Source organism: Emydura macquarii, unplaced genomic scaffold (assembly GCF_026122565.2).
Source record: "Emydura macquarii macquarii isolate MOO-44397 ecotype Brisbane River unplaced genomic scaffold, CSIRO-AGI_Emac_v2 contig_2676, whole genome shotgun sequence".
In the NCBI taxonomy this organism is placed as follows: Eukaryota; Metazoa; Chordata; order Testudines; family Chelidae; genus Emydura; species Emydura macquarii.
Window position 1 is genome coordinate 43,515,481 of NW_027132813.1, and position 22,626 is coordinate 43,538,106.

The 22,626-nt window shown below is 44.4% G+C and overlaps 1 protein-coding gene across 3 annotated transcripts in view; it reads right to left on the reverse strand.

The window, feature by feature from the left end:
* MACROD2 (mono-ADP ribosylhydrolase 2) overlaps nucleotides 1–19,703 on the reverse strand; it is a 1,226,284-nt gene extending 1,206,581 nt beyond the window's left edge. Inside the window, exons 1-2 of one of the 3 annotated variants that reach the window (XM_067565284.1) lie at nucleotides 19,489–19,701; nucleotides 12,143–12,259 (exon numbers count right to left, since the gene is read on the reverse strand). In XM_067565284.1, the coding sequence (XP_067421385.1) occupies nucleotides 12,143–12,259; nucleotides 19,489–19,534 (163 nt within the window). In that variant the 5' untranslated portion in view covers nucleotides 19,535–19,701. Of the gene's footprint in view, nucleotides 1–12,142; nucleotides 12,260–19,488 lie in introns of all 3 variants that reach the window. The other 2 variants (XM_067565283.1, XM_067565285.1) reach the window with 2 other exon arrangements.
* Nucleotides 19,704–22,626: the final 2,923 nt, after the last annotated feature.

Sequence of the window (22,626 nt, forward strand, 5' to 3'; positions counted from 1 at the left end):
AGGTTGATCTGGCAAAATCTACCTTTTGTAAAAACATGTTGTATTTTATCTCAATTGGTGTATATCTCTATGTCCTTAACTACATTCTCTCTGATCCCAGAGTTTATGGATTCATTAAAAAAAAAAAAATCCTTGCTATTGGGCTTGCAATTTTATGTGCCAGTTCCTTTAATATTCTCGCATGGAGATTACTCATGCCTCCTAATTTGGTCCCATTATGCTTTGACTTCCACCTCAGATGTGTTAATTTCTCCTTCTATCTCCTCATTTCCATTAGCCACCCTGCCACTACCTTTAAGCTCCTCATTGCCTTTATTAAAAATTGAAGCAAAGTGTTTGTTTAGGTATTGGGCCATGCCTAGATTTTAGTCTTCACCCCATCCTCAGTGTTTCACAGGTCAACTTCTTCCTTCCTTGTTATTTTATAAAGCTATAGAACCTTTTATGATTGGTTTTAATTTCCTTTGCAAGGTCCAACTCTGCTTCGCTTTTGAGAGTTCCCAGTTTTTCCTCTACACTTTGGTCTCCAAGAAGTAGCTGCCCATCTTCCATTTCTTGTAGGCTCTCTTAATAACCTGCCTGAGATGCTTACTCTGCAACCCTTCCCTATGATTTATTTTCCTCCTTGCTTGGGATGCAAGCTTCAGATAAGTCAAAGTTGCAGAAATTAAGGATCTGAATGTGGGGAAGGCTTCAAATTACTTTGAGTTTTTCAGTCCAGTCCACTTCCATAATTCTCTTAACTTTTTTAAAGTTTGACCTTTTGAAATCAAGGACCCTAGTTGCAGACTTATTTTTATTTATCCTTCCCTTTAAACAGAATTAGTTGATAATCACGCGAATCAAGGCTATCTTCTACAACCAATTCTTCTATGAAGACCTTGATATTCAAAAATGATAAATCTAAAATGGCACCTTTTTGATTTAGTGACTGTGTGGTGAAGAATTCTGTCAGAAATCACATCCAGAAATATCTGAAACCTACCATTAATAGTAGCATTTGTCCTCCAATCTATATCTAGGAAACTGAAGTTTCCCATAATAAAACCATTCCCAGTAGTATTTATTTCATTAAAAACATTGAAGAAGTCTCGGTCCATATCTAAATCAGATCCTGGGGGCCTTTAGCAGAGCAGACCCAAATCACTAGCCAAGTGGAACCTCTGTTAGATTCCTCTCCCCCAATGTCATTTTGACCCAAACCATCAGATTCTGTTTGATCCATTCCATCACTTCTAATTTCTTTACAGTCTACCTCACCAACATAGAATGCTACTCCACCACCTTTACCTTTGTCTTTCCCAAACAGCACATACCTTTCAATACTTGTATTCCAGTCTTGACTTCTATTGCACCATGTTTTGGTTCTCTCTATAATATCTGGTTTCATTTCCTGCACCAGTAGTTCTAGTTCATCCATTTTATTAGCCAGGCTTCTCACACTGGTGCACAGACATCTTAGTTATTTCTGCTTAGCTTCACCCAGATTCCTCACTCTATTAGGTACAGTCTACTGCCAGTATCACCCAACTACTACTGTCATTGGTAGTGGCATTCTTTCCTCTAGATGTCCATTCTCCTACTCTGTTGTTCCCTTCTCCATTACTGTAGCCTCTTACTTGATTTTCCTCCTGCTCAATATCACAAACAGGCATGGAGATTACATGAGCATCTCCCAAACAGTCTCCCCTCAATTCCTCGTTTAAAGCTCTTTTAATCAGTTGTGCCAGCTTCCAAGTTGCTCTAAATTATGCCAGGGAGCAGACAACCAGTTATCTGAACAGCTCCAGAACATAGTCAATTGCAAAGATGACAAAGTCACCTCTGCTGCCACCACTATCCCTTCCCCGCATTCCCTATGCTGAGCACAACGTGGGTGAGATGGAGAATCCAGGCCAATAAGCAGCTTGACTCAGGAAGAAAATGCCACTTAATCACTTTCAAACTGAAAAATCATTTTAGAAGTAACCCATACTACCTCTTGCATCTTGCGTCTCCACTTCAATTCATTAGAGCTAGACATAGGGCCATCTCTTCACCTGGTGCAAGTCAGTGTGACTTCACAGACTTCAACTGGTCTATAATGTACAGTGCTACAGTTAACAAGCCACATCCCTATTAATGGACCAGGCACATCTAACTACCATGAAGCCAGATTATCCCTCATGTCACATGAGATCACTCCCCTCTGTCTCTCATTTCACAGATACTTACTGAGGTATAACATTTATGGGAGCTCAGATCTTCTGCAACTGAGGCACAACAGATCTCAAGTTGGAGAGCCAAAGCCTTAGCCACTTTTGGAAGTCATTTATAGCTCTAAAAATGGATCATACACTAACAAATTACAGCTACCAGCCTATGAAGTCAAGGGAGCACTCAAACCCAAAGGTCAGACTTTACAGCCCTATAAAACTCATGAGTTTTGTAAAAGACTTCGGGAGAAGGGTAGCTTCCCTACACAGTATATCACTGGCCAGGAAACTTTCTGGCTGTGGAAGTCTTTTAGCCATCACCAAACCCTATGTATCGTTCCCCAGAACCAAGACTTGACTACAGTTATGTGCATAAGGAAACTCCTCATACTCAGGTACAGAAAGATATTTCCCCACCCCAAGCAGCACAAAACTATGACTGTGTAACATGGACTGCATAATCACAACTCAGGGAGAGGAGAATTAGGGAAAGGATTGTGGCAAAGAAAAGAGAATAATGAGACCAGTGTAGAAAGCGGGAACTTGCAGACATCAGCTCTCGAGAATGAAGTTAGAGTTCTCTTCCTTTCTTATCCACCCCTCTATTTTTGGGGCCAAATAGTCTCCTGAATATATTAGTCTGCACAAAATCAGCATTGGTGACCTTATTTTAAAAAGTCAAACCATTATCACTAGAGCAAGTCTGTGAAACTAGAGACAAATTTTGACCATTTTGTAATTAAAACAGTGGCTTAATCCATTTAGGTATTTTAGAAAAAAAGATTATAATTTTAAACCAACTGAAATATCACATAGAAGATATCACAATGACTGGTAATGGCTGAATTTAAGCAATGCAAAATGTGATGATTAATAGTTCCAGATGACACTGCTATGATGTTTCTAAACTTTAAGGAAAAGAGCGAAACAGATACATTTTTCCTTCTGAAACTTGCCTTTCTGAAATATGCTGATTGATTTTTAAAATCTGTTGAGTCCGTATTCTGTGGGCCATCTTAAATCAGAGATTAAGTAAATTGTAACGGATTGCTCAAAGGATTATAATAAGATATGCTTCTTACTTTGGGTTATTGGTTCCAATCCATTAGTGTTGTAGAAATTACTGCAGCAGCAGTTAGATGGCGTATGAAAAGCCAGCTGGTGATCCCAGTACAGCTCCTGGCTCACAGCAAACAAATCATGGTTGTCATGACTCAAGAGAAGCCAGTGATTGACCAAGCTCTGAATCCAAACCATCTTTTCATCCCTACAAGTGCTTGGTGATAGTTAATATGATCAATGCAGGTGGTGCATTTTCGGTAGACAGCATCCTATCAAGCATCACTATCCAAGTAATTTTAAAAATATTGGTTTCTGTGCTGTGTGTGTGGGGGTGGGGAGGGAAGGGGGTATGGTACGGGGTTTTCACAGCACAAAAGAGACATTTTTATTACATCCTGACCTTACCAAATTCTTCATCTAAAATAGTGAAGTGATGACATATTAAAGAATAATACACAGAATGGATCAGTGCATTCAATTTTCATATCACCCTAAAAAAATACAAAAGAGATTAGAGGTACTGCAGGACCTGTATCACAAGACTGTATCGCAGACATTAGCATTATTTATCTTAGAAGAGAGGCAGGTTATAGAAGATTTGATTATATGGCATAAGCTGCTCCTTTTTTAACCTTACCCAGTCAAAGGCAGTTCTTAAAATTAAGTAACAAGAAAGTTAAAATAAAAAGGAAGTCACTTTGCACAGCTTCTTGGCGATTTGTGGAATTCATTGTTGCAGGAGATCAGTCAAATACTATAGCTAGATCTCAAGAAACATCTGACTACCAATAGCACTTGTCATTTATCCAGCCTTCCCCACTGACACTACTCTACTAATGATGCTAGACTCAGAAGTAAAAGAAATTGACTTTCCACTCTGGCCCTTAAGAATGCAAGCATCTCAGCTCATCTGCACAGCCTCTGCCTTCTGATTCATGCAACCACTTTAAGCAACATGCTGACTTATATAGCCCTTGGATCATGGCAAATAAAAATAAAAAGTTATATCCATCAAACAGAAGTGTTCATTTGTTGATCGCCTTGTCCATACATACTGGGCCATTTGACTGCGAACATCTCGAGGCACAAAACATCACAAGTATTGTTTGGGAAGAATTCCTAACACACAGCAGTACTAGCAAAAATAAGTTTCTAAAATGCTGGAAGGGACTACTTGTTACCTCTAGTCATGAGCCACTCGCCTACAGGTTATCAGGAAAGAATTACTATTCTTCACACTATGCAGCCAAATACATGTATTTGGGTTGGTCATCTTCCTTTGAAGCATCAGGAATTGGTAGGATGACGAATCAAATATAGTCTAAACCTATGCGGCAAATCTATATTCCAAAGGAAGTCTTATTTCCATACATCTAGAGCTTTGAAGAATCTATTACACAATTACAACAAAAGGGGGAATCCAACATTTATGTTTAAAGAAAAATTAAAAAAAAAAAAAAAAACCCACCAAGAGTTCTAAGTCATAAAAAAGGTCCAAATTCTGTACTCTAATATTTAAGTTCAGAAGTACTACTTGCACATACTCAGTACTTTGGAGAATAGCATCAACGTAAAAGTTTTAGTGGAAAAACCTTTTCAATGCTACATGCAGTGTGTGAACCACCACATTTGTAAGAAAAGATTCTCCTAATATTTTCCAAATTTTAAATTAATGATCTGGCTTATGAAGTGTCTACCCAGCTTTCTAAAAGATTACTTTTCCCCCTTGCTTATTTATAAGAAGAGTTTAAATTTAAAGTTAAGTGACTGCAGATATCGTCTCTTGAATGTACAATGTAACAAAAGCTTAAGTAACAGAGTGGGGGAAATAAAGTGTTTCAGCTCACCATTTGCCTTCCAGCATTTCTGCAACAGACTTAAGCACTAACTTAAAGAATGAAAAATCAATGTTGTATAGACAAAATATACATGAGAAGTGAAATTCACTAATTACAATGGCAAATCAGGCATGCTGTCTAACCTGCATAAAGTGAGACCAGGGTTTCATGAAGCAGATATACAGAATAGTATCAGGTTCTCAAAAAAAAGTGACATTTAACAATCAGCATTTGTAAATCTCAGTGACTTTCAAGTTTAATCAAGTTCAGAAAAAAGCAGCTAGGTTAAGAATGTAGTTTAATGCGTAGAAAGGAAGAATGATCTTGTGGCTTGGAAGATTCCCAGCTTTCTCAGATTTTTTTATGTGAGTTCAGAAAAGAGTTAGTCTCCATGCTTTTATTTCTCCATGTATAAAAGGAAGATATACAAAAGGATGGGAGAAGATATACTAGGTAGACAGTAAGCTCTTTGGGGGAAGGGACTGACTTAAGCGTATGTTCAATGCCTGCCACAAAAGGAGGCTCTATGTGCTACTATAATACAGATTCAACCAGATCATGATTTGAAAAAAAATCTCAGCCTGTTATAAAGCACCTCCATCTCAAATAATCAAGAAAGGTGACTATACCAGCTAATCATAAATATGATACAGGGGCCTACAAACCTGTTAGATGTCCCCGATTAGCCAGGAGACTCCCAATTCCTGAAACTCTTTCAAGTGGCTACTTCAGTTTCACATTTAAACAGAGCGCCCCAGAGCTAGTCCTCATATCTATGGTTATCTTAATCATAAAGACACTGCCTAGAATATTGCAACCAATCTACCTGCAACCAGAAGGTTGTTCTATTCGTGTGTGTATGCAGGTTATTTTAGACATCTCACTGTGGTTGCGGACAGAGCTCTAATCCTATACCTGTGGGGAAAAACGACATTAGAAACTGGTCACAGTATTCCAGTAGACAGGCTCTGCCTGAATAGAGCCCCAACCGAGGCATGGTGGGCAAAGGAAAAGGGAGACCTGGTGAAAGGGACATGGGAGTAAAGGAGACCTGGCCTTGTAATTAAGTTAATCAGTATTAACTAGGAGTGGCATTTTTTTTTTTACTCACATCTGAATGAGGCAATTTCATAGTAATCTGGACACGTGTTATTTATGTAAGTGAGGTGATCATATTTAGGAGTGAACTCCTAATATGCACATTGAATAAAGTCCACAGATGTTCAGATCTTTTGCCTTAATTAGTAGGCCTAGATGAGGCTTAACTACCTGAATTAATCTAGACTCAACAGAAATGATATTGCTAAAATTAAAAAAATCCCCCTAAAAACCAGCAAGTAAAGAAACTGGCACACATTTTATCAGAATCTCTGATTGAGGAAGTTGGTTATTCAGATTATAAACCTAGGTACTAATCATCTTATCAGATCATTGGTTGTTCCCGGGTGCTCATGTAGCAGTATGACCCTCAGGCACAGAAGGGGACAAAATGCATATCTAGAGGAGTGTAGATTCTGGTTGGCTAAGAGACTCCATCCCATCCTTGTGGACAAAAACCTGGACTCAGTCATTCATGTCTTCAGCACCTCTCAGCTGGACTACAACAATGCATCATACTTGGGCATGCAATCTTCACCACTCAGGAAACTCCAGTTAATACATAAAACTGGCACACATCCTACTGTCAACACACCAAACCGGTCCTCTGCTCTCTATAATGGCTTCCCACAGAATTTCCAATCAAGTTCAAGTTTGTCTTTATCTTCAAAGCACTCCATAATGTAGCCCCAGGATACCTACAAGTTCATCTAAAACTTTATGGAGGGGGAAGGAGGAAGACCATGGTTGATAACTATGATAGAGTATGCCTGAGAGAGAAAACTTTCTTTTGGGGTGGTCAGAGACTGTCAAATGAACTCCCTCGGGAACAAAGGACCATCACAAACCTCACCACTTTGGGCTCCAAGTGCAAGACTTATTTATTTGATCTTGCTTTTCAAAGCATATAGCAAAATATATGTATTCATTAAAACAAGACTGTGCACTGCATATGCCTCTCCCTTGAGGAGAGGATGAGAACAAAACACGACAGATGTACAATCAGATAGCTTAATGCACTATAGAAAGGTGCTCAGATACTATGGTGATGAATGTGGAATTAAAGCCTATGTAGAATAGATAGAACAAAATAGAGTGCTACTAGCTCTCTCAAATACTGATATTGGCTACTATCATCTATGCCTTTACCACCTTAGGACTAGGTTACTGTAATGAACTCTTCTTAAGTCTGTCTGTTGAGATATCTAGAAACTGAAGCCAGTGCCTCCTACTCTTTAGGCAACACCCTACAGATAAAGCACGTAACAGCCATATGCCATAATTCACCATCAACAGAGCCGCAGCATAGACCAGGCCTCAGAAGTTAGGTCAATGGAAGCCACCTTCTGCCGACCACATAAAATGTACGAGTCTCCACTTCTAGGTCCGTTCCGCTGACCTAACACGCTGGAAACATCAACTTAATAAAACCACCTCCATGAGAGGCGCAACGCTAAAATCGAAGAAATGGATGGGTCGATTGAGTGGCAGTGTAGGCGAAGCATTGCTTAAATTGACATCATTGGCCTCCGGCAAGCGTCCCACAATACTCCACTGTGACCGCTCGGGACGCTGTTTTAAATTCCACTGCACCACGGCCACATACACAAGAAACAGCCCTGCCCCTGCTCAAGCCCTAGGAAATTTTGAATTCCCATTTCCTGTTTGGTCAGCGTGGAGAGCTCGCCAGCATGACTGATCATGGCGACTGCATGCCCCACATGCGCTCTAGCCTAGAGTAGAGCTTAGGTGTTGGATCTCATCACTCTGTGGGGAGAAGAGTCTGTTCAGTCTCAGCTCCAATCCAGCAGAAGAAATGCTGATATCTATGAAAAGATATTGCAGGGCATGTTGGAGAAGGAGCACAACAGGGACATGCAGCAGTGCTGTGTTTAAAAAAAAAAACAAAAAAAAAAAACCAAAGAGCTGAGGCAGACATATCAAAAAACAAGGTAGGTGAATAGTCGTTCTAGCTCATCACCAAAGACATGCTGCTTTTACATGGAGCTGCATGCAATTCTCAGCAGTGACCCCACCACTGCCTCCAGATGCAGCGTTGATACCTCCGTGGAATCTGAGTCCCGGCACAATGACGATCAGACTGTGGACGCGGAAGGAGGAGGAGAAGGAGAAGAATGGGGGGTAGGCGAGTGGGGTATCCATTCTCCCCCGACAGCCAGGACCTGCTTTTAACCACGGAGCAGCCCAGCCAGACAGCATCTTGACTGACCAAGATGACAGGGAAGGCACAACTGGTGAGTATGTAATGTAAATCACAGTGCTGGGGTTACATGCTCTGCTGGGTTCAGGTTAATAGGAAAAAAATATTAGATCTGGTGGGCATGGGCCTCCTCATTGGTGCTCCAGTTATGCAGAGGGTTGCACGCAGAAAAGATTGTTTATGAGTACAAGGATGGCCCGAGAATCCTCCAGGAAACTTTCACAAAGGTACTCTACAATCCTTTGCAGAAGGTTTCTTGGGAAGACAGCCTTATTTCTTCCACCACGATAGGACACTTTCCCACGTCATTCTGTTATTAGTCATCATCGCAGAACACAGCATAAGGACCAGGCCTGTACACAGATGCTAGCAGCAACTGCTCCCTTTCTGCCTGTGTTACCCTCAGGAGACTAATATCACATAGGGACACTTAAGGGAGATGGTGCAAGTTTACAATAATGAAAAAAACTGCATGATCCCCCACCTGGGACAGTTTTCCCTCAGCCACATGTTCCCCGACATGAGGTTGTTCTGGGTGTTCGGGATCCAGAAATGGGTGGTTATGTGTTTTCTCCTAGCCGATTTCTCTCACGCTCCACGCCCCAGGGCTGCTGTCTTAAAAAAAAGTTTGGGAGGCTAAACAATGTTCCCTGGTCATGTTGCTGGGGGAAGGGGAGCCTTGTCCAACACGTTCTGTGCTCCAGAGATTTCCCAAAACTGGAGGCAAAAGCTCCTTATTCACCATGGCTGGCACACCACACTGACCTGTAGAAGGATTCTGATTCAGGGCTACTGTTCACTTGAGAACAACAAGGGAAGTTATTTTTACATTGCAACCTTGCTTTTCATTCATGATATGAACTAACAGTGCCTTGTGCTTTGCGTGCCTTTCAGTGGAAAGTGTGGCCTTCAGCACTCCTCCACTGGACAGGTTGTCACAGGATTAAAAGGCAGAAAAAGAGAACTCAGGATGACATATTTAACGAGATAATGAATGCTTCTGGGGCTGCTAACACAGAGCTAAGAGCTTGGAGGATTTCACTGTCTGAAAAACTGGACAAGGAGAGCAGGAGAGCAGTCCAGAAGCACGAGCATGCCATGCAGGACGAGCTGCTGCATATAAGGAGGGATCAATCAGACATGTCGAGGTGTCTGGTTGAGCTTCAGGAACAGCAGCAGCAGGATAGACTCCCTCTGCAGCCCCTAAAGAGCTGCCAGCAACAAGCATCCTCTGCCCAAGCTACCACCCCAAGAGTTCCAGGAGGAGGGTGGGCAGGATGCAGTATGTGCTGCACTCAACACTAGGGGAGGAGAGCAGGAAAAGAAGGCAGCCTTTCTAAAAACTTTTAATGGGCGGGCTTTGGTGTTTGCACAGACGAATACTGTTTGGTTCTCCCCCCCATCTCTCTCAACTCCACGACAATGGAGGCAAACAGTTAAATTATTTTCCTTTCCCTCTGGAGTTCCAAATGTGCAATAAAAGTGAACTTTGTAATTAAGCACTTTTTATTTATTACAAGCATGGGGCTGGGTGATGGGGGAAAGTGAGGTGCAGGGACACTGCTGCAAGGAGGGGATGGAATGGGAAGGCACAGCACAGGTAAGTGATGCACATTACTGTTGCTCATTACAAAATCAGGTTTTCAATACCTCCCTGAGGTGAACAGCTCCTTGTTGGGCTTTCTGTTACTTTGATATCTGGCTGCTCAAAGTTTGCGGCCAGCCTATCTGCCTCTACGACCTACTCCAACAGAAACTTCTCCCCCTTTGTCTTGCACACATTATGGAGCACAGAGCAGGCAGATATAACTATGGGGATATTGATTTCACGGCGATTTAACCTAGTGAGCAAACTACCCCAGCAAGCTTTTAAATGCTCAAAGGCACATTCCACCACCATTCTTCACTTGCTCAACCTATCATTGAACCACACCTTATCGCAGCCAAGGTGTTCAGCGTACAGCTTTATGAGCCATGAGAACAAAGGGTAGGCTGGGTTTCCCAGGATCATTATTGGCATTTCAACATCAATTTTTTAATTTTTGGTCCAGAAAGAAAGTCCCTGATTACATCTTTCTGAACTGACCTGAGTTCCTAAAGATGTGCACGTCATGCATCTTTCTAGATCTCATATTGATGTCAGTGAAGCGTGTGATCTACCAGAGGCTGCAACACTATGGAAAAGTATCCCTTTCGATTTATGTACTCTGTGGCAAGGTGGTCTGGTGGTAAGATAGGGATGTGTGCACCATCTGTCATCCCACCGCAGTTAGGGAACCCCATCATAGTAAACCCATCCATTATGTCCTGTATGTTTCCCAAACTCACTACCCTTCTTAACAGAAGTCTATTAATGGTCTTACACACTTGAATCAGAGCTGCTCCCACGGTGGATTTACAAACTCCAAATTGATTACCAACTGACCGGAAGCAGTCTGGCCTTGCTAGCTTCCACAGAGCAATGGCCACTCCATCTCCACTGTCATAGCAGGTCTTAAGCAAGTATTCAAGTGCTTCAGGGCTGGGGACAGCTCTATTCAAAGTTCCAGGAAAGTGGCCTTCTGCATCTGAAAGTTCTGCAGCCACTGCTCGTCATCCCATATCTTCATAAAAATGTGATCCCACTAGGCAGTGCTTGTTTCCTGGGACCAGAAACAGTGCTCCACTGAGTTCAGCTGCTGCGCAACAGCCAGCAACAACTGCTAATGTTTTCGTTCTATGGCTTATAGTAGGGTGGCTTGAGTAATGTCGCAATTTTCTGTGCTGCAGCTCCTCTCTCAGCCTTATACTGCAGGATAAGTTGTAAGGTATTTGTGATCCTCACAATGATGGTGCAGAGTTGAGCAGACTCCATGCTTCTCCGGCAATGGCGTACATGAGGCAGAGTTTTGAAAAATGACACAAAAAAAGCACTCTTCTGTTTGTTGCTGACATCAGGAGGGGGGGAGGAGGGAGGACACTGCACCAGGGGAGGCCGAAGACCTTCCAAAAAGCACCTACATCTAGTTGCACTGTGGGATAGATACCCACCGTGTATTGCTCTGCTTATTGCTACAAGTGTGGTTGATGAAGAAGCACTCCTCCAATGCAATGAGCGTGGTATGAGCACACCCGCCTAGCTTCATTAATTCGGCAGGTGTAGACATATCCTGAGGTGAAACTTAAGGTATTGGTTTAAACCAATTCAGCACAAAATGATTTGGAACATAGTTACATAGGAAACTATGCCTCTCCCCAAACAAAATTGCCATCTCTGAAATCAGTGCTCTCAATCTAGGATTTCCCTAAATCAAACTGACAGAGGGCTGCCAACAGAGTGGTTTTATAAAGGGTCTTCAGTTCCACACCCACATACAAACCCCCAAACACACATTGTGACAAAGCCTGAATTGTATGCTTTAAGAAATGCTGCAAAGCCCATGTCTTTCAAAAGGCAGCTAGCCACTGGCTAATGGTATTTGTACTCCCTAGATAGAATTATTAGAAAATTAGGTGTATGATATATACACCATAGGCTGCAAAAATTTGCAATTTTCTAAGAAAACCAAGACCAAAAATTATCCACATTATCCAACTCCTACTTGGCTGAAAACATACTAAATACATGAGCATGCATTTTTTGAAGTATGTGCAATTAACTTAGATTGCAGACAAAGTTAACTTTATTTATTTCTCTGTACATATTAGTAATTTAAGAGGTGTGTCCCCCCGACATGCTTTTTACATACCATTACTTTGGTTCTTGCTTTTCACTTCTTCCATCCATGTTGGAATGTCTTTCAATGGAACATAATCCCTCAAGTATTCTTTGCGTCTATCCTCCAAGGTCATCTTCAACAAACGCTCTGTTTAAAAAACACATGGAGTTTTTAAAAATTTAATATTGATTCCCCTCAGCCAAGCAAACTTTGGTACCGTGAAGCAAGACAGTCTCTGTCTAAAAGGGATTGATGTCACAAAGCCAGATCTAGTATAATTAAATAAGTTTATTATTTATATCAAGATAGACCCAACTACATACAGCCAATTTTGGAAACCCCAGCTCAACCACCACAAACAGCTGCTTCCAGCACTGTCCCCTGAGGTTTCCAGTCATCCTCCTATCACTATAGAGTCTTCCCCCCGCAGCTTATGATCAACTTCCAACCATGAACCAGAAAACAGCAGCAGAAATGTCACACTATATAAAACTCACAATTTTATACCCAGTTTTCACCTTTTTCTAAATTGTTTAGGTTCTTTAGGATCTTAACATTTAGTTATAGTCTATGATCAATGTCAAAATTGTTATCTCTTTACCTAACAGGATTGAGAAGAGTTACCAAAGAACCAGTTAAACATATGAAAGGAGGTGGTCAAAGCAGGTTATCTAATATTATAGGGTATTTTGGACTTTTTGACTTAAGAAAAGTTCCATCCATTCCGTGTGTTCACATGTGGTTCAGGCAAAGCTGCAATGAAAAAATCCTTGTAAATTTATAAAGCAGAATTTCCACCAGCAATTAAGTCAGTTTTCTACAGCTACTCAATCAGAACCAAAAATCCCAGCAGGGTGTACATCAACTTCATTGGGAGTAGTACCAGTCACTTATTGTTTTACTACTGTTAATTTGAACAAAGGGCTCATCTACATTGGAGGGAGAAGGTGATGACACAAGAGGGGATTAGTCCACACTAACTCACCTAAGTTTGCATAAAAATGTCTGCCTACATATGACACAAACCCTTAAGCACACTTACTCCCAGCTCTGTACTCTGCTGTCAAAGTGGAGTAAGTTTGACATGAACTATAGTTTGTGGGCACCAAATGCTTCTACACACTACTTTGGCAGTTGCCCAACTGCTATCCCACACTGCTTTGCGGGAATCCATAATCCACCTGTCTGTTTACAAGTATGCCCTCAGTGTTCTGGGGTCAAGTTGACCAGATATTTCCTCCCCCATTTAAACACTGGTGCAGGGCCAGGATCAGTCCATTTGCTCTTAGACTCAAATCTATCAGCATTACAGCACTATTATTCCAGCAACATTCTACCATTCTTTGTGCAGCCATTTGAAGCTGTGGCATGATCTCTGACCTCCTCGCCATTTGGGGAGAAGAGATAGTACAGCAAGTTCTTGTGACCAATCATTGCAATAAGAAACTTTGACAACATTGCTAAGCAGATGTCCAATAAGGGCTATAGCCAGGACACTGACCATTGCCATATCAAGAGTTCAAGAAAATGTCTCTGTTGCACGGGCACGCGCACACACACACACACAGCCAGAAACAAGTCCAGTGGTGCTCATTGTGCTCTATCTATTTTATGAGCAGCTGGACAGGTATGCACTACAGAACCCAAACACCCTTGTGGATAGTGGTGCCACTGCCCCCAGCAAGGAGACTGGGGGGCCCCCTCTCCCTGTTGATGACAACTATAATTCACTGGAAGAGGACAATGACAAGGATGACAGTGAAGAGCTTTCCCCATATAGCCAGGATTTCTTCAGAACTCCAAATCCTGAGGCCAGCCATGTAAGAAACCAGCCTGAGTCCCACCCCTGGACCCAGGAGGAAGATCCTCAGCATATAAGATTCTATCTTTACCATTTGTTTTTAGGCTATACAGGTTGTGCTATCTTCTATTCCAGGGGCTCAATGGCCACTGACACTTTTGGCAAACGAATAGAGCCCTGCAAATCTGCAGATATTTGCTTTATGTCCATGGATATCCACAGGCCATTTTTTGCATATGGTGGATCGGATGTGGATCTCAAAAGGCAGAGAAGCAGCTGTCTGCAGCTCATAACCTTTGATGCTGCTTCCCTGCCTGAGAAACGAGGGTTCCCCCTGCCGGCCGCCAGGTATCTGGCAGGGCTGGCCTCCAAATAGCTGATTGGGGGGCCCAGAGCTGCAGGTGCCCGAGAATGCAGGTGACCTAGAAGACAGGCTGCGGCTCAGATGTCAGTTGAGTCTGGCAGATGCAGAATCACATTTGTGATTCCCTGCAGGGCTCTCCAAATAGAAACTAGGAGCCCTTCCAAGTCTCCAATCCTTGCCTACCTCACTCCATTCATCCCTGCCAAACACTGTCCCCCTTCATTTGCCCCACCCAAAACACAATTTCAAAGTGGTGGCTAGGCAGAGTAATCAGCTTCTCTCTCATGCTAAAGTCCCAACCATTGACTGTTAGACCCACGCCATAGAGGGTATGTATTCATCCACTAGTTACCCTTTCCCTCCCAGCATCTCTCCTGCCAGCAAATGCCATCCTCTCCCTCAACACTCTTTGAACACTCAGGACATTTGCAACCGCTCCCTCTCCTCTTCACATGGCAGATTCAAATAATAAAACTATGTAGTGGTCTTAAATTAAAAAATGTAAAACAGTTATTTCAGGAAAAAGTGTTTGGTTAGTATTCACAGTTCACATGAGATCTATAGACATGATTATCGCATGGCTGTTCAGGTAGTAAGACTACTGCTCCAGGCTGAAGTATATGCGCCTTATAACAGCAGTGCAAACAAAGATTTGTACAGGAGAAGATTAAGTTAGGATAACATAGCTGTACAGTCTTAAGGAAAATGGCTGAGGTATATCAGATACCATTCATCATTATTGCAATCAGGTAGACAATGGGGACATAATGGCTTTCTTTTGGCATCTATATTTCATACAAAGGGACTGGAAGCCACTAAGGGTTCAAATAATCAGTGAACAGCCCAATCTATTTTTCTCTGCAGGTCTGTAAAGAGATTAATCTTAGGCTGAGAAAATTGCTTGATTTTAGTATAGATATTCACAGAATCATAGAAATTATTTCTGTGGGGAATTCTAATTCTGCACTTGTGCAGTGGTGCAATGTCCCCCACAGATTTTACTCTTTCCCCAATGTCTGTTTCAAGAGTCAGGAAGGCTTCCTACTCTCCTCTGCCTGTGAGCTTCCCACTCCCCTGCCGATTTGTATGTAAATAGGGCTTTCATTGTTTTGATTCCACACTCCATCAATTTACATTGGATATAGACAGATAGCTGCCTTTTCACATACAAGCATACATACTGAAGTATGTTTAACATTATCTGAAGCAGCCAAATGTTTTTTCCTTCTTGAGATCTTACTCCTAATATCATATCTGATGCTCTAAGATGAGGTCCAGGACTCAACAGACATGGGGAATGAGTTAAAATTTTTAGATAGGGTATTTTCAGATCATGTTTGAGGCACATTGATTGAGCAGGATGGAGAGGCTGTTGGTCAGATAAACACTGGTATCTTTCACCAGAGAAAATTTCTAAGTAGAATTTACAAAACTGTTAAGACCAAAAATCCAAGTTTGACTTCAAAGTATAAAAGAAGATTCTCTCTCACTCTAACCATTTTTAGTTTGCAATACTTTTTAAAACCAACTTAAACATTGTGTATTTCTCTCCAGTCCTCCACATTATGCACATTAATTGGACCTTTAGAAAGATAAAAAACAGAATAAATGTCATTAGATTATTATTCAATAAAATTCAGTGTAATTCAATTGTTAAATCCCCAGAGCACAGATGCAAAACATTCCATGTGTGCGCGCAAAAAGTACTACAGAAAGATGAATCTGAAATTGCAGTGCTCAATGAATGCTATAGATACACATGAAACTCCAGAGCTGTAAGATAAACAAGCAAACAGTTCTACTGTATTTTAGTGAAAAGAATATAAGTCAATTTGTTGTCTTTAAGAAACAAAATTCTTCTATATTTTTAATTACTAGCAGGACTTGAAACTTACTCTAATGTGGAGTAGTGAAGTCCGAAACTATCAGCTTCTGTTAAAATTAAATTCTCAGAAGTTTCCAATAGCTATAGTTGTAAATATTATCTTTCAAAGGTGAATCCATGTAGTGTTATTTTCCTTAGTTTGCAGAGAGACCTCTCATGTTAACATGAAATTGTAAGCTCTTGGTAAGCAGTGAAACAGACAGAAAAAAAGTCAATTTCACATTTCTGCAGCTTGTGAACACTCATCAGCCACAGACTGGCACGGCAGGCATTCACCTTGTAGGAAGACAACCAGGAAAAGAAAGAATCCAGAAATTGACACCTACAACACCCACACTGCAGTATTGACATCTAGTAATTAAATGAGAGACACAAGATGGGTGAGGTTACATCTTTTGTTGGACCAACTTCTGCTGGTGAAAGAGAAACTTTTGAGCTTACATACCTGAAGAAGAGCTCTGTGGAGTTTGAAAGCTTGTCTCTTCCACCAACAGAAGTTGTTCCAATAAAAATATCACCTCACCCACCTGGTCGCTGTCATATCCTAGAACCAACACAGCTACAACCACACTGCAAAGAGTGTGTAATCAAGGCTTAAGGATATTTACTAGACTTTAATGGCCAGGGTCAATAGAAATGGTGAAGTAGGACCATTCCTCACCACTTAATCCAGCATATACCCTTGGTGAGAAGTTCCACTGAAAAATGCCAAAAGTGGAAGGGTGCTGAGATTTTATTAGGATGCTGATCATGCTCAGGAATCTTGTCTCTATCAACTTTGGTATAGTAATTGCCTGCAAATGTGACGTCCCTATCCCTTCTCTCTGCTGGAGGAGAGAGAGCATTCATAGTTTTAAATTTTATAAACCTTTTCCCTCCCCACATGCCCCTAAGTAAACCAAATGTGTCCCTTTAACATTTCTGCAGGAAGTTAGTATTGCTTGATCACATATTTAAGATACTGAATAAAGATTCAGTAACAGAAGAGAGCTCAACATTAAGAGTACCCATCACAATTTGATTGTCTTTCATTTTATCCACTCCATCTAGGAGCAAACAGCATCAGGTGTGTAAGATACACGAGCTCAGATTTTTTAAGAATGTTTACCTGTAGAGCCCATGCCACAAAACTTTTTGTACAGTTAAGTTAAACATAAAAAGTCAGCCCACCCTCAGGCAGATTATGTATTTGCTTTGTTTCTCCTCCCTCCCCCCCAATGAAGTTACATTTATACTTCACCTTCTCTCTGACAGGGGTTGTCTCTGTTATATTCATGCAGCATCTAGCATAAGGCCCTGGCCTCCACATACTACCATGATAATAAACTATAGAAATCCTACCATTAGGAGAAATAGCAACAATAACAATATTTTATATAGTCCATCATATTTTATCTTACTTGTTTGCTGCTAAGAGTGTAGTTTTAAATTTATATATGAACACTAAATAGAAGGTCAACATCAGAGTTTCGAGGGATATACAATTAAACTAATTTATATTATCTGATATTGATAATAGAAACAGAAGAAAATCCTGTTATCAGGTGGATTGTCTTCAAAACAGTCAATACAACAAAACCAAAATTGCAAGGTCAGCATGATGGTTATTCAGTGTGTGTGGACAAGTTGCTCTTTATCCAATTAAGAAGGGGGGGGGGGAAACAAAAATAAAAACAACAAACAAAACTTTCCTATGAGTTTGATGACAGAGTTTTGAAGGCAGAATCCAACTGTAAACATCATCAACTTCCTTACTAAAAGGGAAACATTTTTCATACCAGGGTCTCAGCTATTTTGTACCAGGAAGATTTCACTTTGTTGCCATTGCAAGGTTAGTGCCAAGAAGATCAATAAGTTATATTTAAGCTATTATCCATGTTCAGTAGTTAAACAGAACAATAAAAAGCTCTGTAAATTAAAGTGGTGGAGTTATGTTTGGATTATACACATCATTTAGTAGTTTATATAACTTTATTTCTGGTCTACCTGAAACATACCAGTCTTTCACATGACTAACTTTCTACAAAGGATCCTGATTCCTGCTATAATCAGTTTTAGTTCTGTCTTTTTACATACATTGTATGGAATGTTTACTTTTTCTACCAAGTAATTTATAGATGATAAATTGGAAAAAAGAATACAGGTGAAATGTTTTACCTTTTTCTCTTCTTCATTTTACATTGTCTCTTAAGCCAAACTAACGTTTGCTTAAAATGTTTGTGAAATTTAATGTTATAGTTGAAAGAAGCATTCTGAAACCAATTGGAGCCATTGAAGTGTTTAGTTTTCTGTTTCTATGTAGCCCTCTCCTTTCTCTTCACCCTCCCCCAGCTACTTTTTTATTTTAAATGTATGTAGCTTTTGCTTTTGGACACGAACTTGTTTTGGACTTCACTCACTATGTCTATTTTTTGATAGATAGCATTATAGATATGTTTTCCTACCTAGATCTAGGAAAGAAAAAAGACGGGGTGAGGGTAGGGAGAAATACTACTTTTTCTATGTTTTTTTCTCCCTAGTAGCACGCAATTATCTCACAACATGTCATCCCTATGTAAAAAACCAACAAAATAAATTTTGTTTTGAACACACACAGTACAAATATTTGTTTAGGTTGACTAGAATAGCCTCTGGGGAGAAAGATCAAGTTTGAATAAAGGTCTAGGAAGGGGAAGAAACAGCAGTCATACAAAGGGAGAGGGACAGAGAGAATCCAGTGAAAAGGAGCAGTCATATACATGGAAAGTGTGATTGTTTGAGAAAGATAGCAGAAATATACAAAAGAGAAGAAAGGAGGCTCATAGCCAAACAAGCACACACACAGTGGCTGGAGAAAAGAAACTGGAAGTAAAGACATACCCCAGAGAAAAGGTGAGCACAGACAGAAGTGGGGGGACGACCCACACATAGTGGAAAAGGGCAGAGAAATTCATGTCATAAAAGAAAAGGGGGAGCTCATTCACACCTCAAAGGCACTGGGGGCCAGTTCACCGGGCACAGCAGGACGGGGCTGAAACCTTGTCCCACAGAGAGAGGAGCAGGAGGTCGGGGCAGGAGACGAAGGGCCACTCTACCCCTCCCCCCCAAAGGACAGGGGACCTGCCGGCGGGGGGATGGCTACGCTGCCCAGCAGCAGGACGAGGGGTCCGGCACCTTGGCCCACTAGGAAACGCGACCAGGACGAGAAAGGGCACTTGGCCCCACCGCGGTCGGGTTAGGGCCGGGGGCAGGTCCCCCAGCGGGCGGGGAGGCAGGGAGCGGGGCTCCCCCGCCGGCCGAGGAAAGGGATGCCCTGCCCGGCTGAGACAGGGCTGCGGGGCCGGTACCTTTCTCCTCCTTCCAGAGCTTTTTCCGCTTGTTGCCGGGGTACATGGTGCTGTGGCTGGCGGCGGCTTTGAGCTGCACGTTCCCCAGGCTCACCGGAGATGGGGGGAAACACCGAGCCGGCGGCCGTCCCCTCTGCGCGCCCCCCTCCCGCCCCTGCCCGGCTCGATCCTGCCCTGCGGCTCGCAGCGCCTGTCAACTGGGTCACGCCTCGCTCTAACCCGACAGCCCCGCAGCGCCCGCCTCCTGCCCCGCAGCCGATTGGCTCCGGCAGCCGCCGCTCAGCAGCAGCAGCAGCAGCAAAAGCCCCGCCCCTCCGGGCCGCGGCGCTTTACAGCGCAGGGGCTCGAGCGCCGCGGCGGGGAGGAGGGGCCTTAAAGGGGCAGGCCGCGGGCAGCGCGGGAGGGGTAGCCCTCGGCTCGGCTCAGAGCGCGTGGACTCTGGCTCTCGGGCGAGTTCCCTCCTGGGGGGCTCTGAGGAGTCCCCGTCCATGGGGGAGCAGCCGGGCGGGAGGACAAGGGCGATGACCTCCCTTTGCCCGAGCTCCCTTCCTGTTCGGGGGACTCCCTTGGTGCCCCTGGTCCTTCCTTCCCTGGGGACGGGGGCGCCTGGCTGCTGGAGGGGGGGGAGGGTGTCCCCGGAGTGCACTGAGCCGCCCCCCGCCGGGGAGAGGCTTCTCTGCACACAGGCGCCCGCCCCCACGCCGGTGCTGTCTGTGCTTAGGTGCGACGACGACCTCACGTCCCTCCCGTCCCCCACCCTCCCCTCCCTTCACCGGCCTGTGGCTTGCCTCCCGCCCGGGGTTGATGTGAGACTGGCGTGGAGGATCCTCCCTCCTGCCCCGCTTTCACTGAGTCGCGTCGACAGCTCCTGCCAAGGGCCCCCTGCCCTAGACCCCTGCCCCGAGCAGGCACAGACCTCGCCTCCCTCTCCCCGCCCCCCAGTGGGAACGGGAAGCAGCTGGTTCAGCAGCCTCTGCGCAGAGCGGGAGCGGGGCTCTGGGAAGCGGGGGGGGGTCCTCTCCCCCCCCCCCTCACCCCACACACAGGGGTTACTGACTGCGGCTTGCACCAAACAGCCCCACACGGGGCTGCTGCCCGCGCTCTGCCCCTGCAGGGCGAGGGGCTCCTGCACACGGGGCTCTGGCACCATCCCCCAGGCCCGCGTGCCTGCCCTCCGCCCTTGCAGTGCGTGCGAGACCGTTGAACGGCCGCCACCACTTCATTTCCGGGTTGGAGAGCGGACGGAACGGAAGGCTCAGATTGACCGCGCGCGAGGAAACGGTTGCTAAGTAACCGCGTCAGGGCCGAGCCTCGGCTGTTGCGGGGGCGGGCAGGCGCCCGTTGAGCCGGGTGGGTGAGCGGGCGGGCGGGACCGAGGCTCTATCAGGGGGCCGGGGCCGGGAGGCGGGGCCTGTCTCTGCCGTGGGCGTGTGCAGAAGGGGCCCTGTGGGGCGGAGCCCGCCCCTGCCCCGAAACTGCGGGGGTAGGTGGCGGTGTCGGCGGGCGGCCCCTGGGCCTTGCGGGAGAGCGACAGCAGGAGGAGCTGCTCTGCGATGAAGGCTCTCAGTGCGGCGCTGCTGCTGCTGCTGCTGGCCCTCGGGGTCCCCGTGCACCGTAGGTATCTGACTTGGAGCTGCAGCAGCTTGTACCTTCCTTACAGCAGGGGTGAGCCTGCGACGTGACCTACGAAAGCGAGAGGGACTGGTAGTGACGTTTGGTGCCTCAACCTCTGGGTGCCCAATTTAAGGCACCGTTCCAGGGATTTGGTTTTTCAGAGGGCAGGTAGTGTTCAGCCCTTGTGAAAGTCAAGCCCCTTGTCTCAGGGTGGACAATCACTGGGTTAGCGGGGGAAGGGGCCCGCTATCATGGGGAACTTTCCTTGCTCGTACACTAGCCAGGTAGAGTTGGTTAGCAAAAAGATCTGAGTCCCCACTCCCACTCTTTACCCAGAGGGCCACCTGACCCCGAGGGCTCCCCTCCCACTCTCCTGTGTGGTGGGGTGCCTGTAACCCTGACAAGGCTGGGCCCAGGATTCCTGGGGCTCAATCCCCAATCTTGCCGTGGTCCCTTAGGGCAGGGACTAGGGTGACCCCACTCCTGGGTATTAACTGTGCCCTGGATGCTTCCCTGACCCACTGATCAGTGCATACAATGCAAAGCAATACAATTTATTACACAAACAGCAATCAAATCAAATAAAAAATAAGAAAAGAGGAGAAAGTTTCAAGGAAAACACCCAACACTGCCCCCAGCTCAGGGCACCACACACAGTGTCTTGGGTTCACAGTCTGTGTCACACATTGCAGGCCCACTGTCCAGGCCCTGGCTGCGCTGCAGGGATGCAGAGTCAGACCCCTGCTCTGCCAGTAGCCACACAGTCCCAAAGTCCCCTTCGCTCTCCCCAGCTGCTCGCCACACACCTAGCTCCAGACCGCTACTGTCCCAGCTCGCTCTGTTTCAGTGCAGCTGTGCTTGGCTTTCTCTGGGATGCCCCTCTGGCTCTGCTGCTGTGGGTCGGGTCAGCTTGGCTCCATTCAGCTTTCTGTGCTCCTCTTCCAGCCTTCCAACTGCAGGCTGCTTTTTCCTTAGCTCCTCAACTCTGCCCAGGCATGCAGTTCCAGTTCACAGGGAGGGCTGGGCTCCCCGCACCCTCCTGGCTCCCTCTTTGGCCTGCCCATCCTGTCAATCAGGCTGACCTGGGTTGGCCTCTCTCTACTGGCGCTGGGGGGCTTTCCGTTCCAGGGTCCTGCTTCCTCCAGAGATGGCCAACCCAAAAAGACCCACTAAGTTTCAGTAAAGGGCTAATAGACCCCTTACAACTGCACGCACTTCTGAAAATGTATAGGGTGCGGGGTTTGAAAATACCCATCATGGTACTTACACATACTTAACTTTCTGGCTCTTGTGCACTGGAAGAGTCGTTTCCTACCCTGTGTCATCATTACCGGTAATTAAAATATGTGGTTTAAAGTGATAGTGAAATGAGATTAATATGGTGCCTAACCATCCAATAATTATGCCACCTTCAGCATTTGTCTCACCAAAACCTTTGTAGCCACTGCAAACCACTAGAACGACAGTTGTAGCATTTAGGGACATTATAATCTTGCATCACCCTGTTGCAACACAATCCAATCT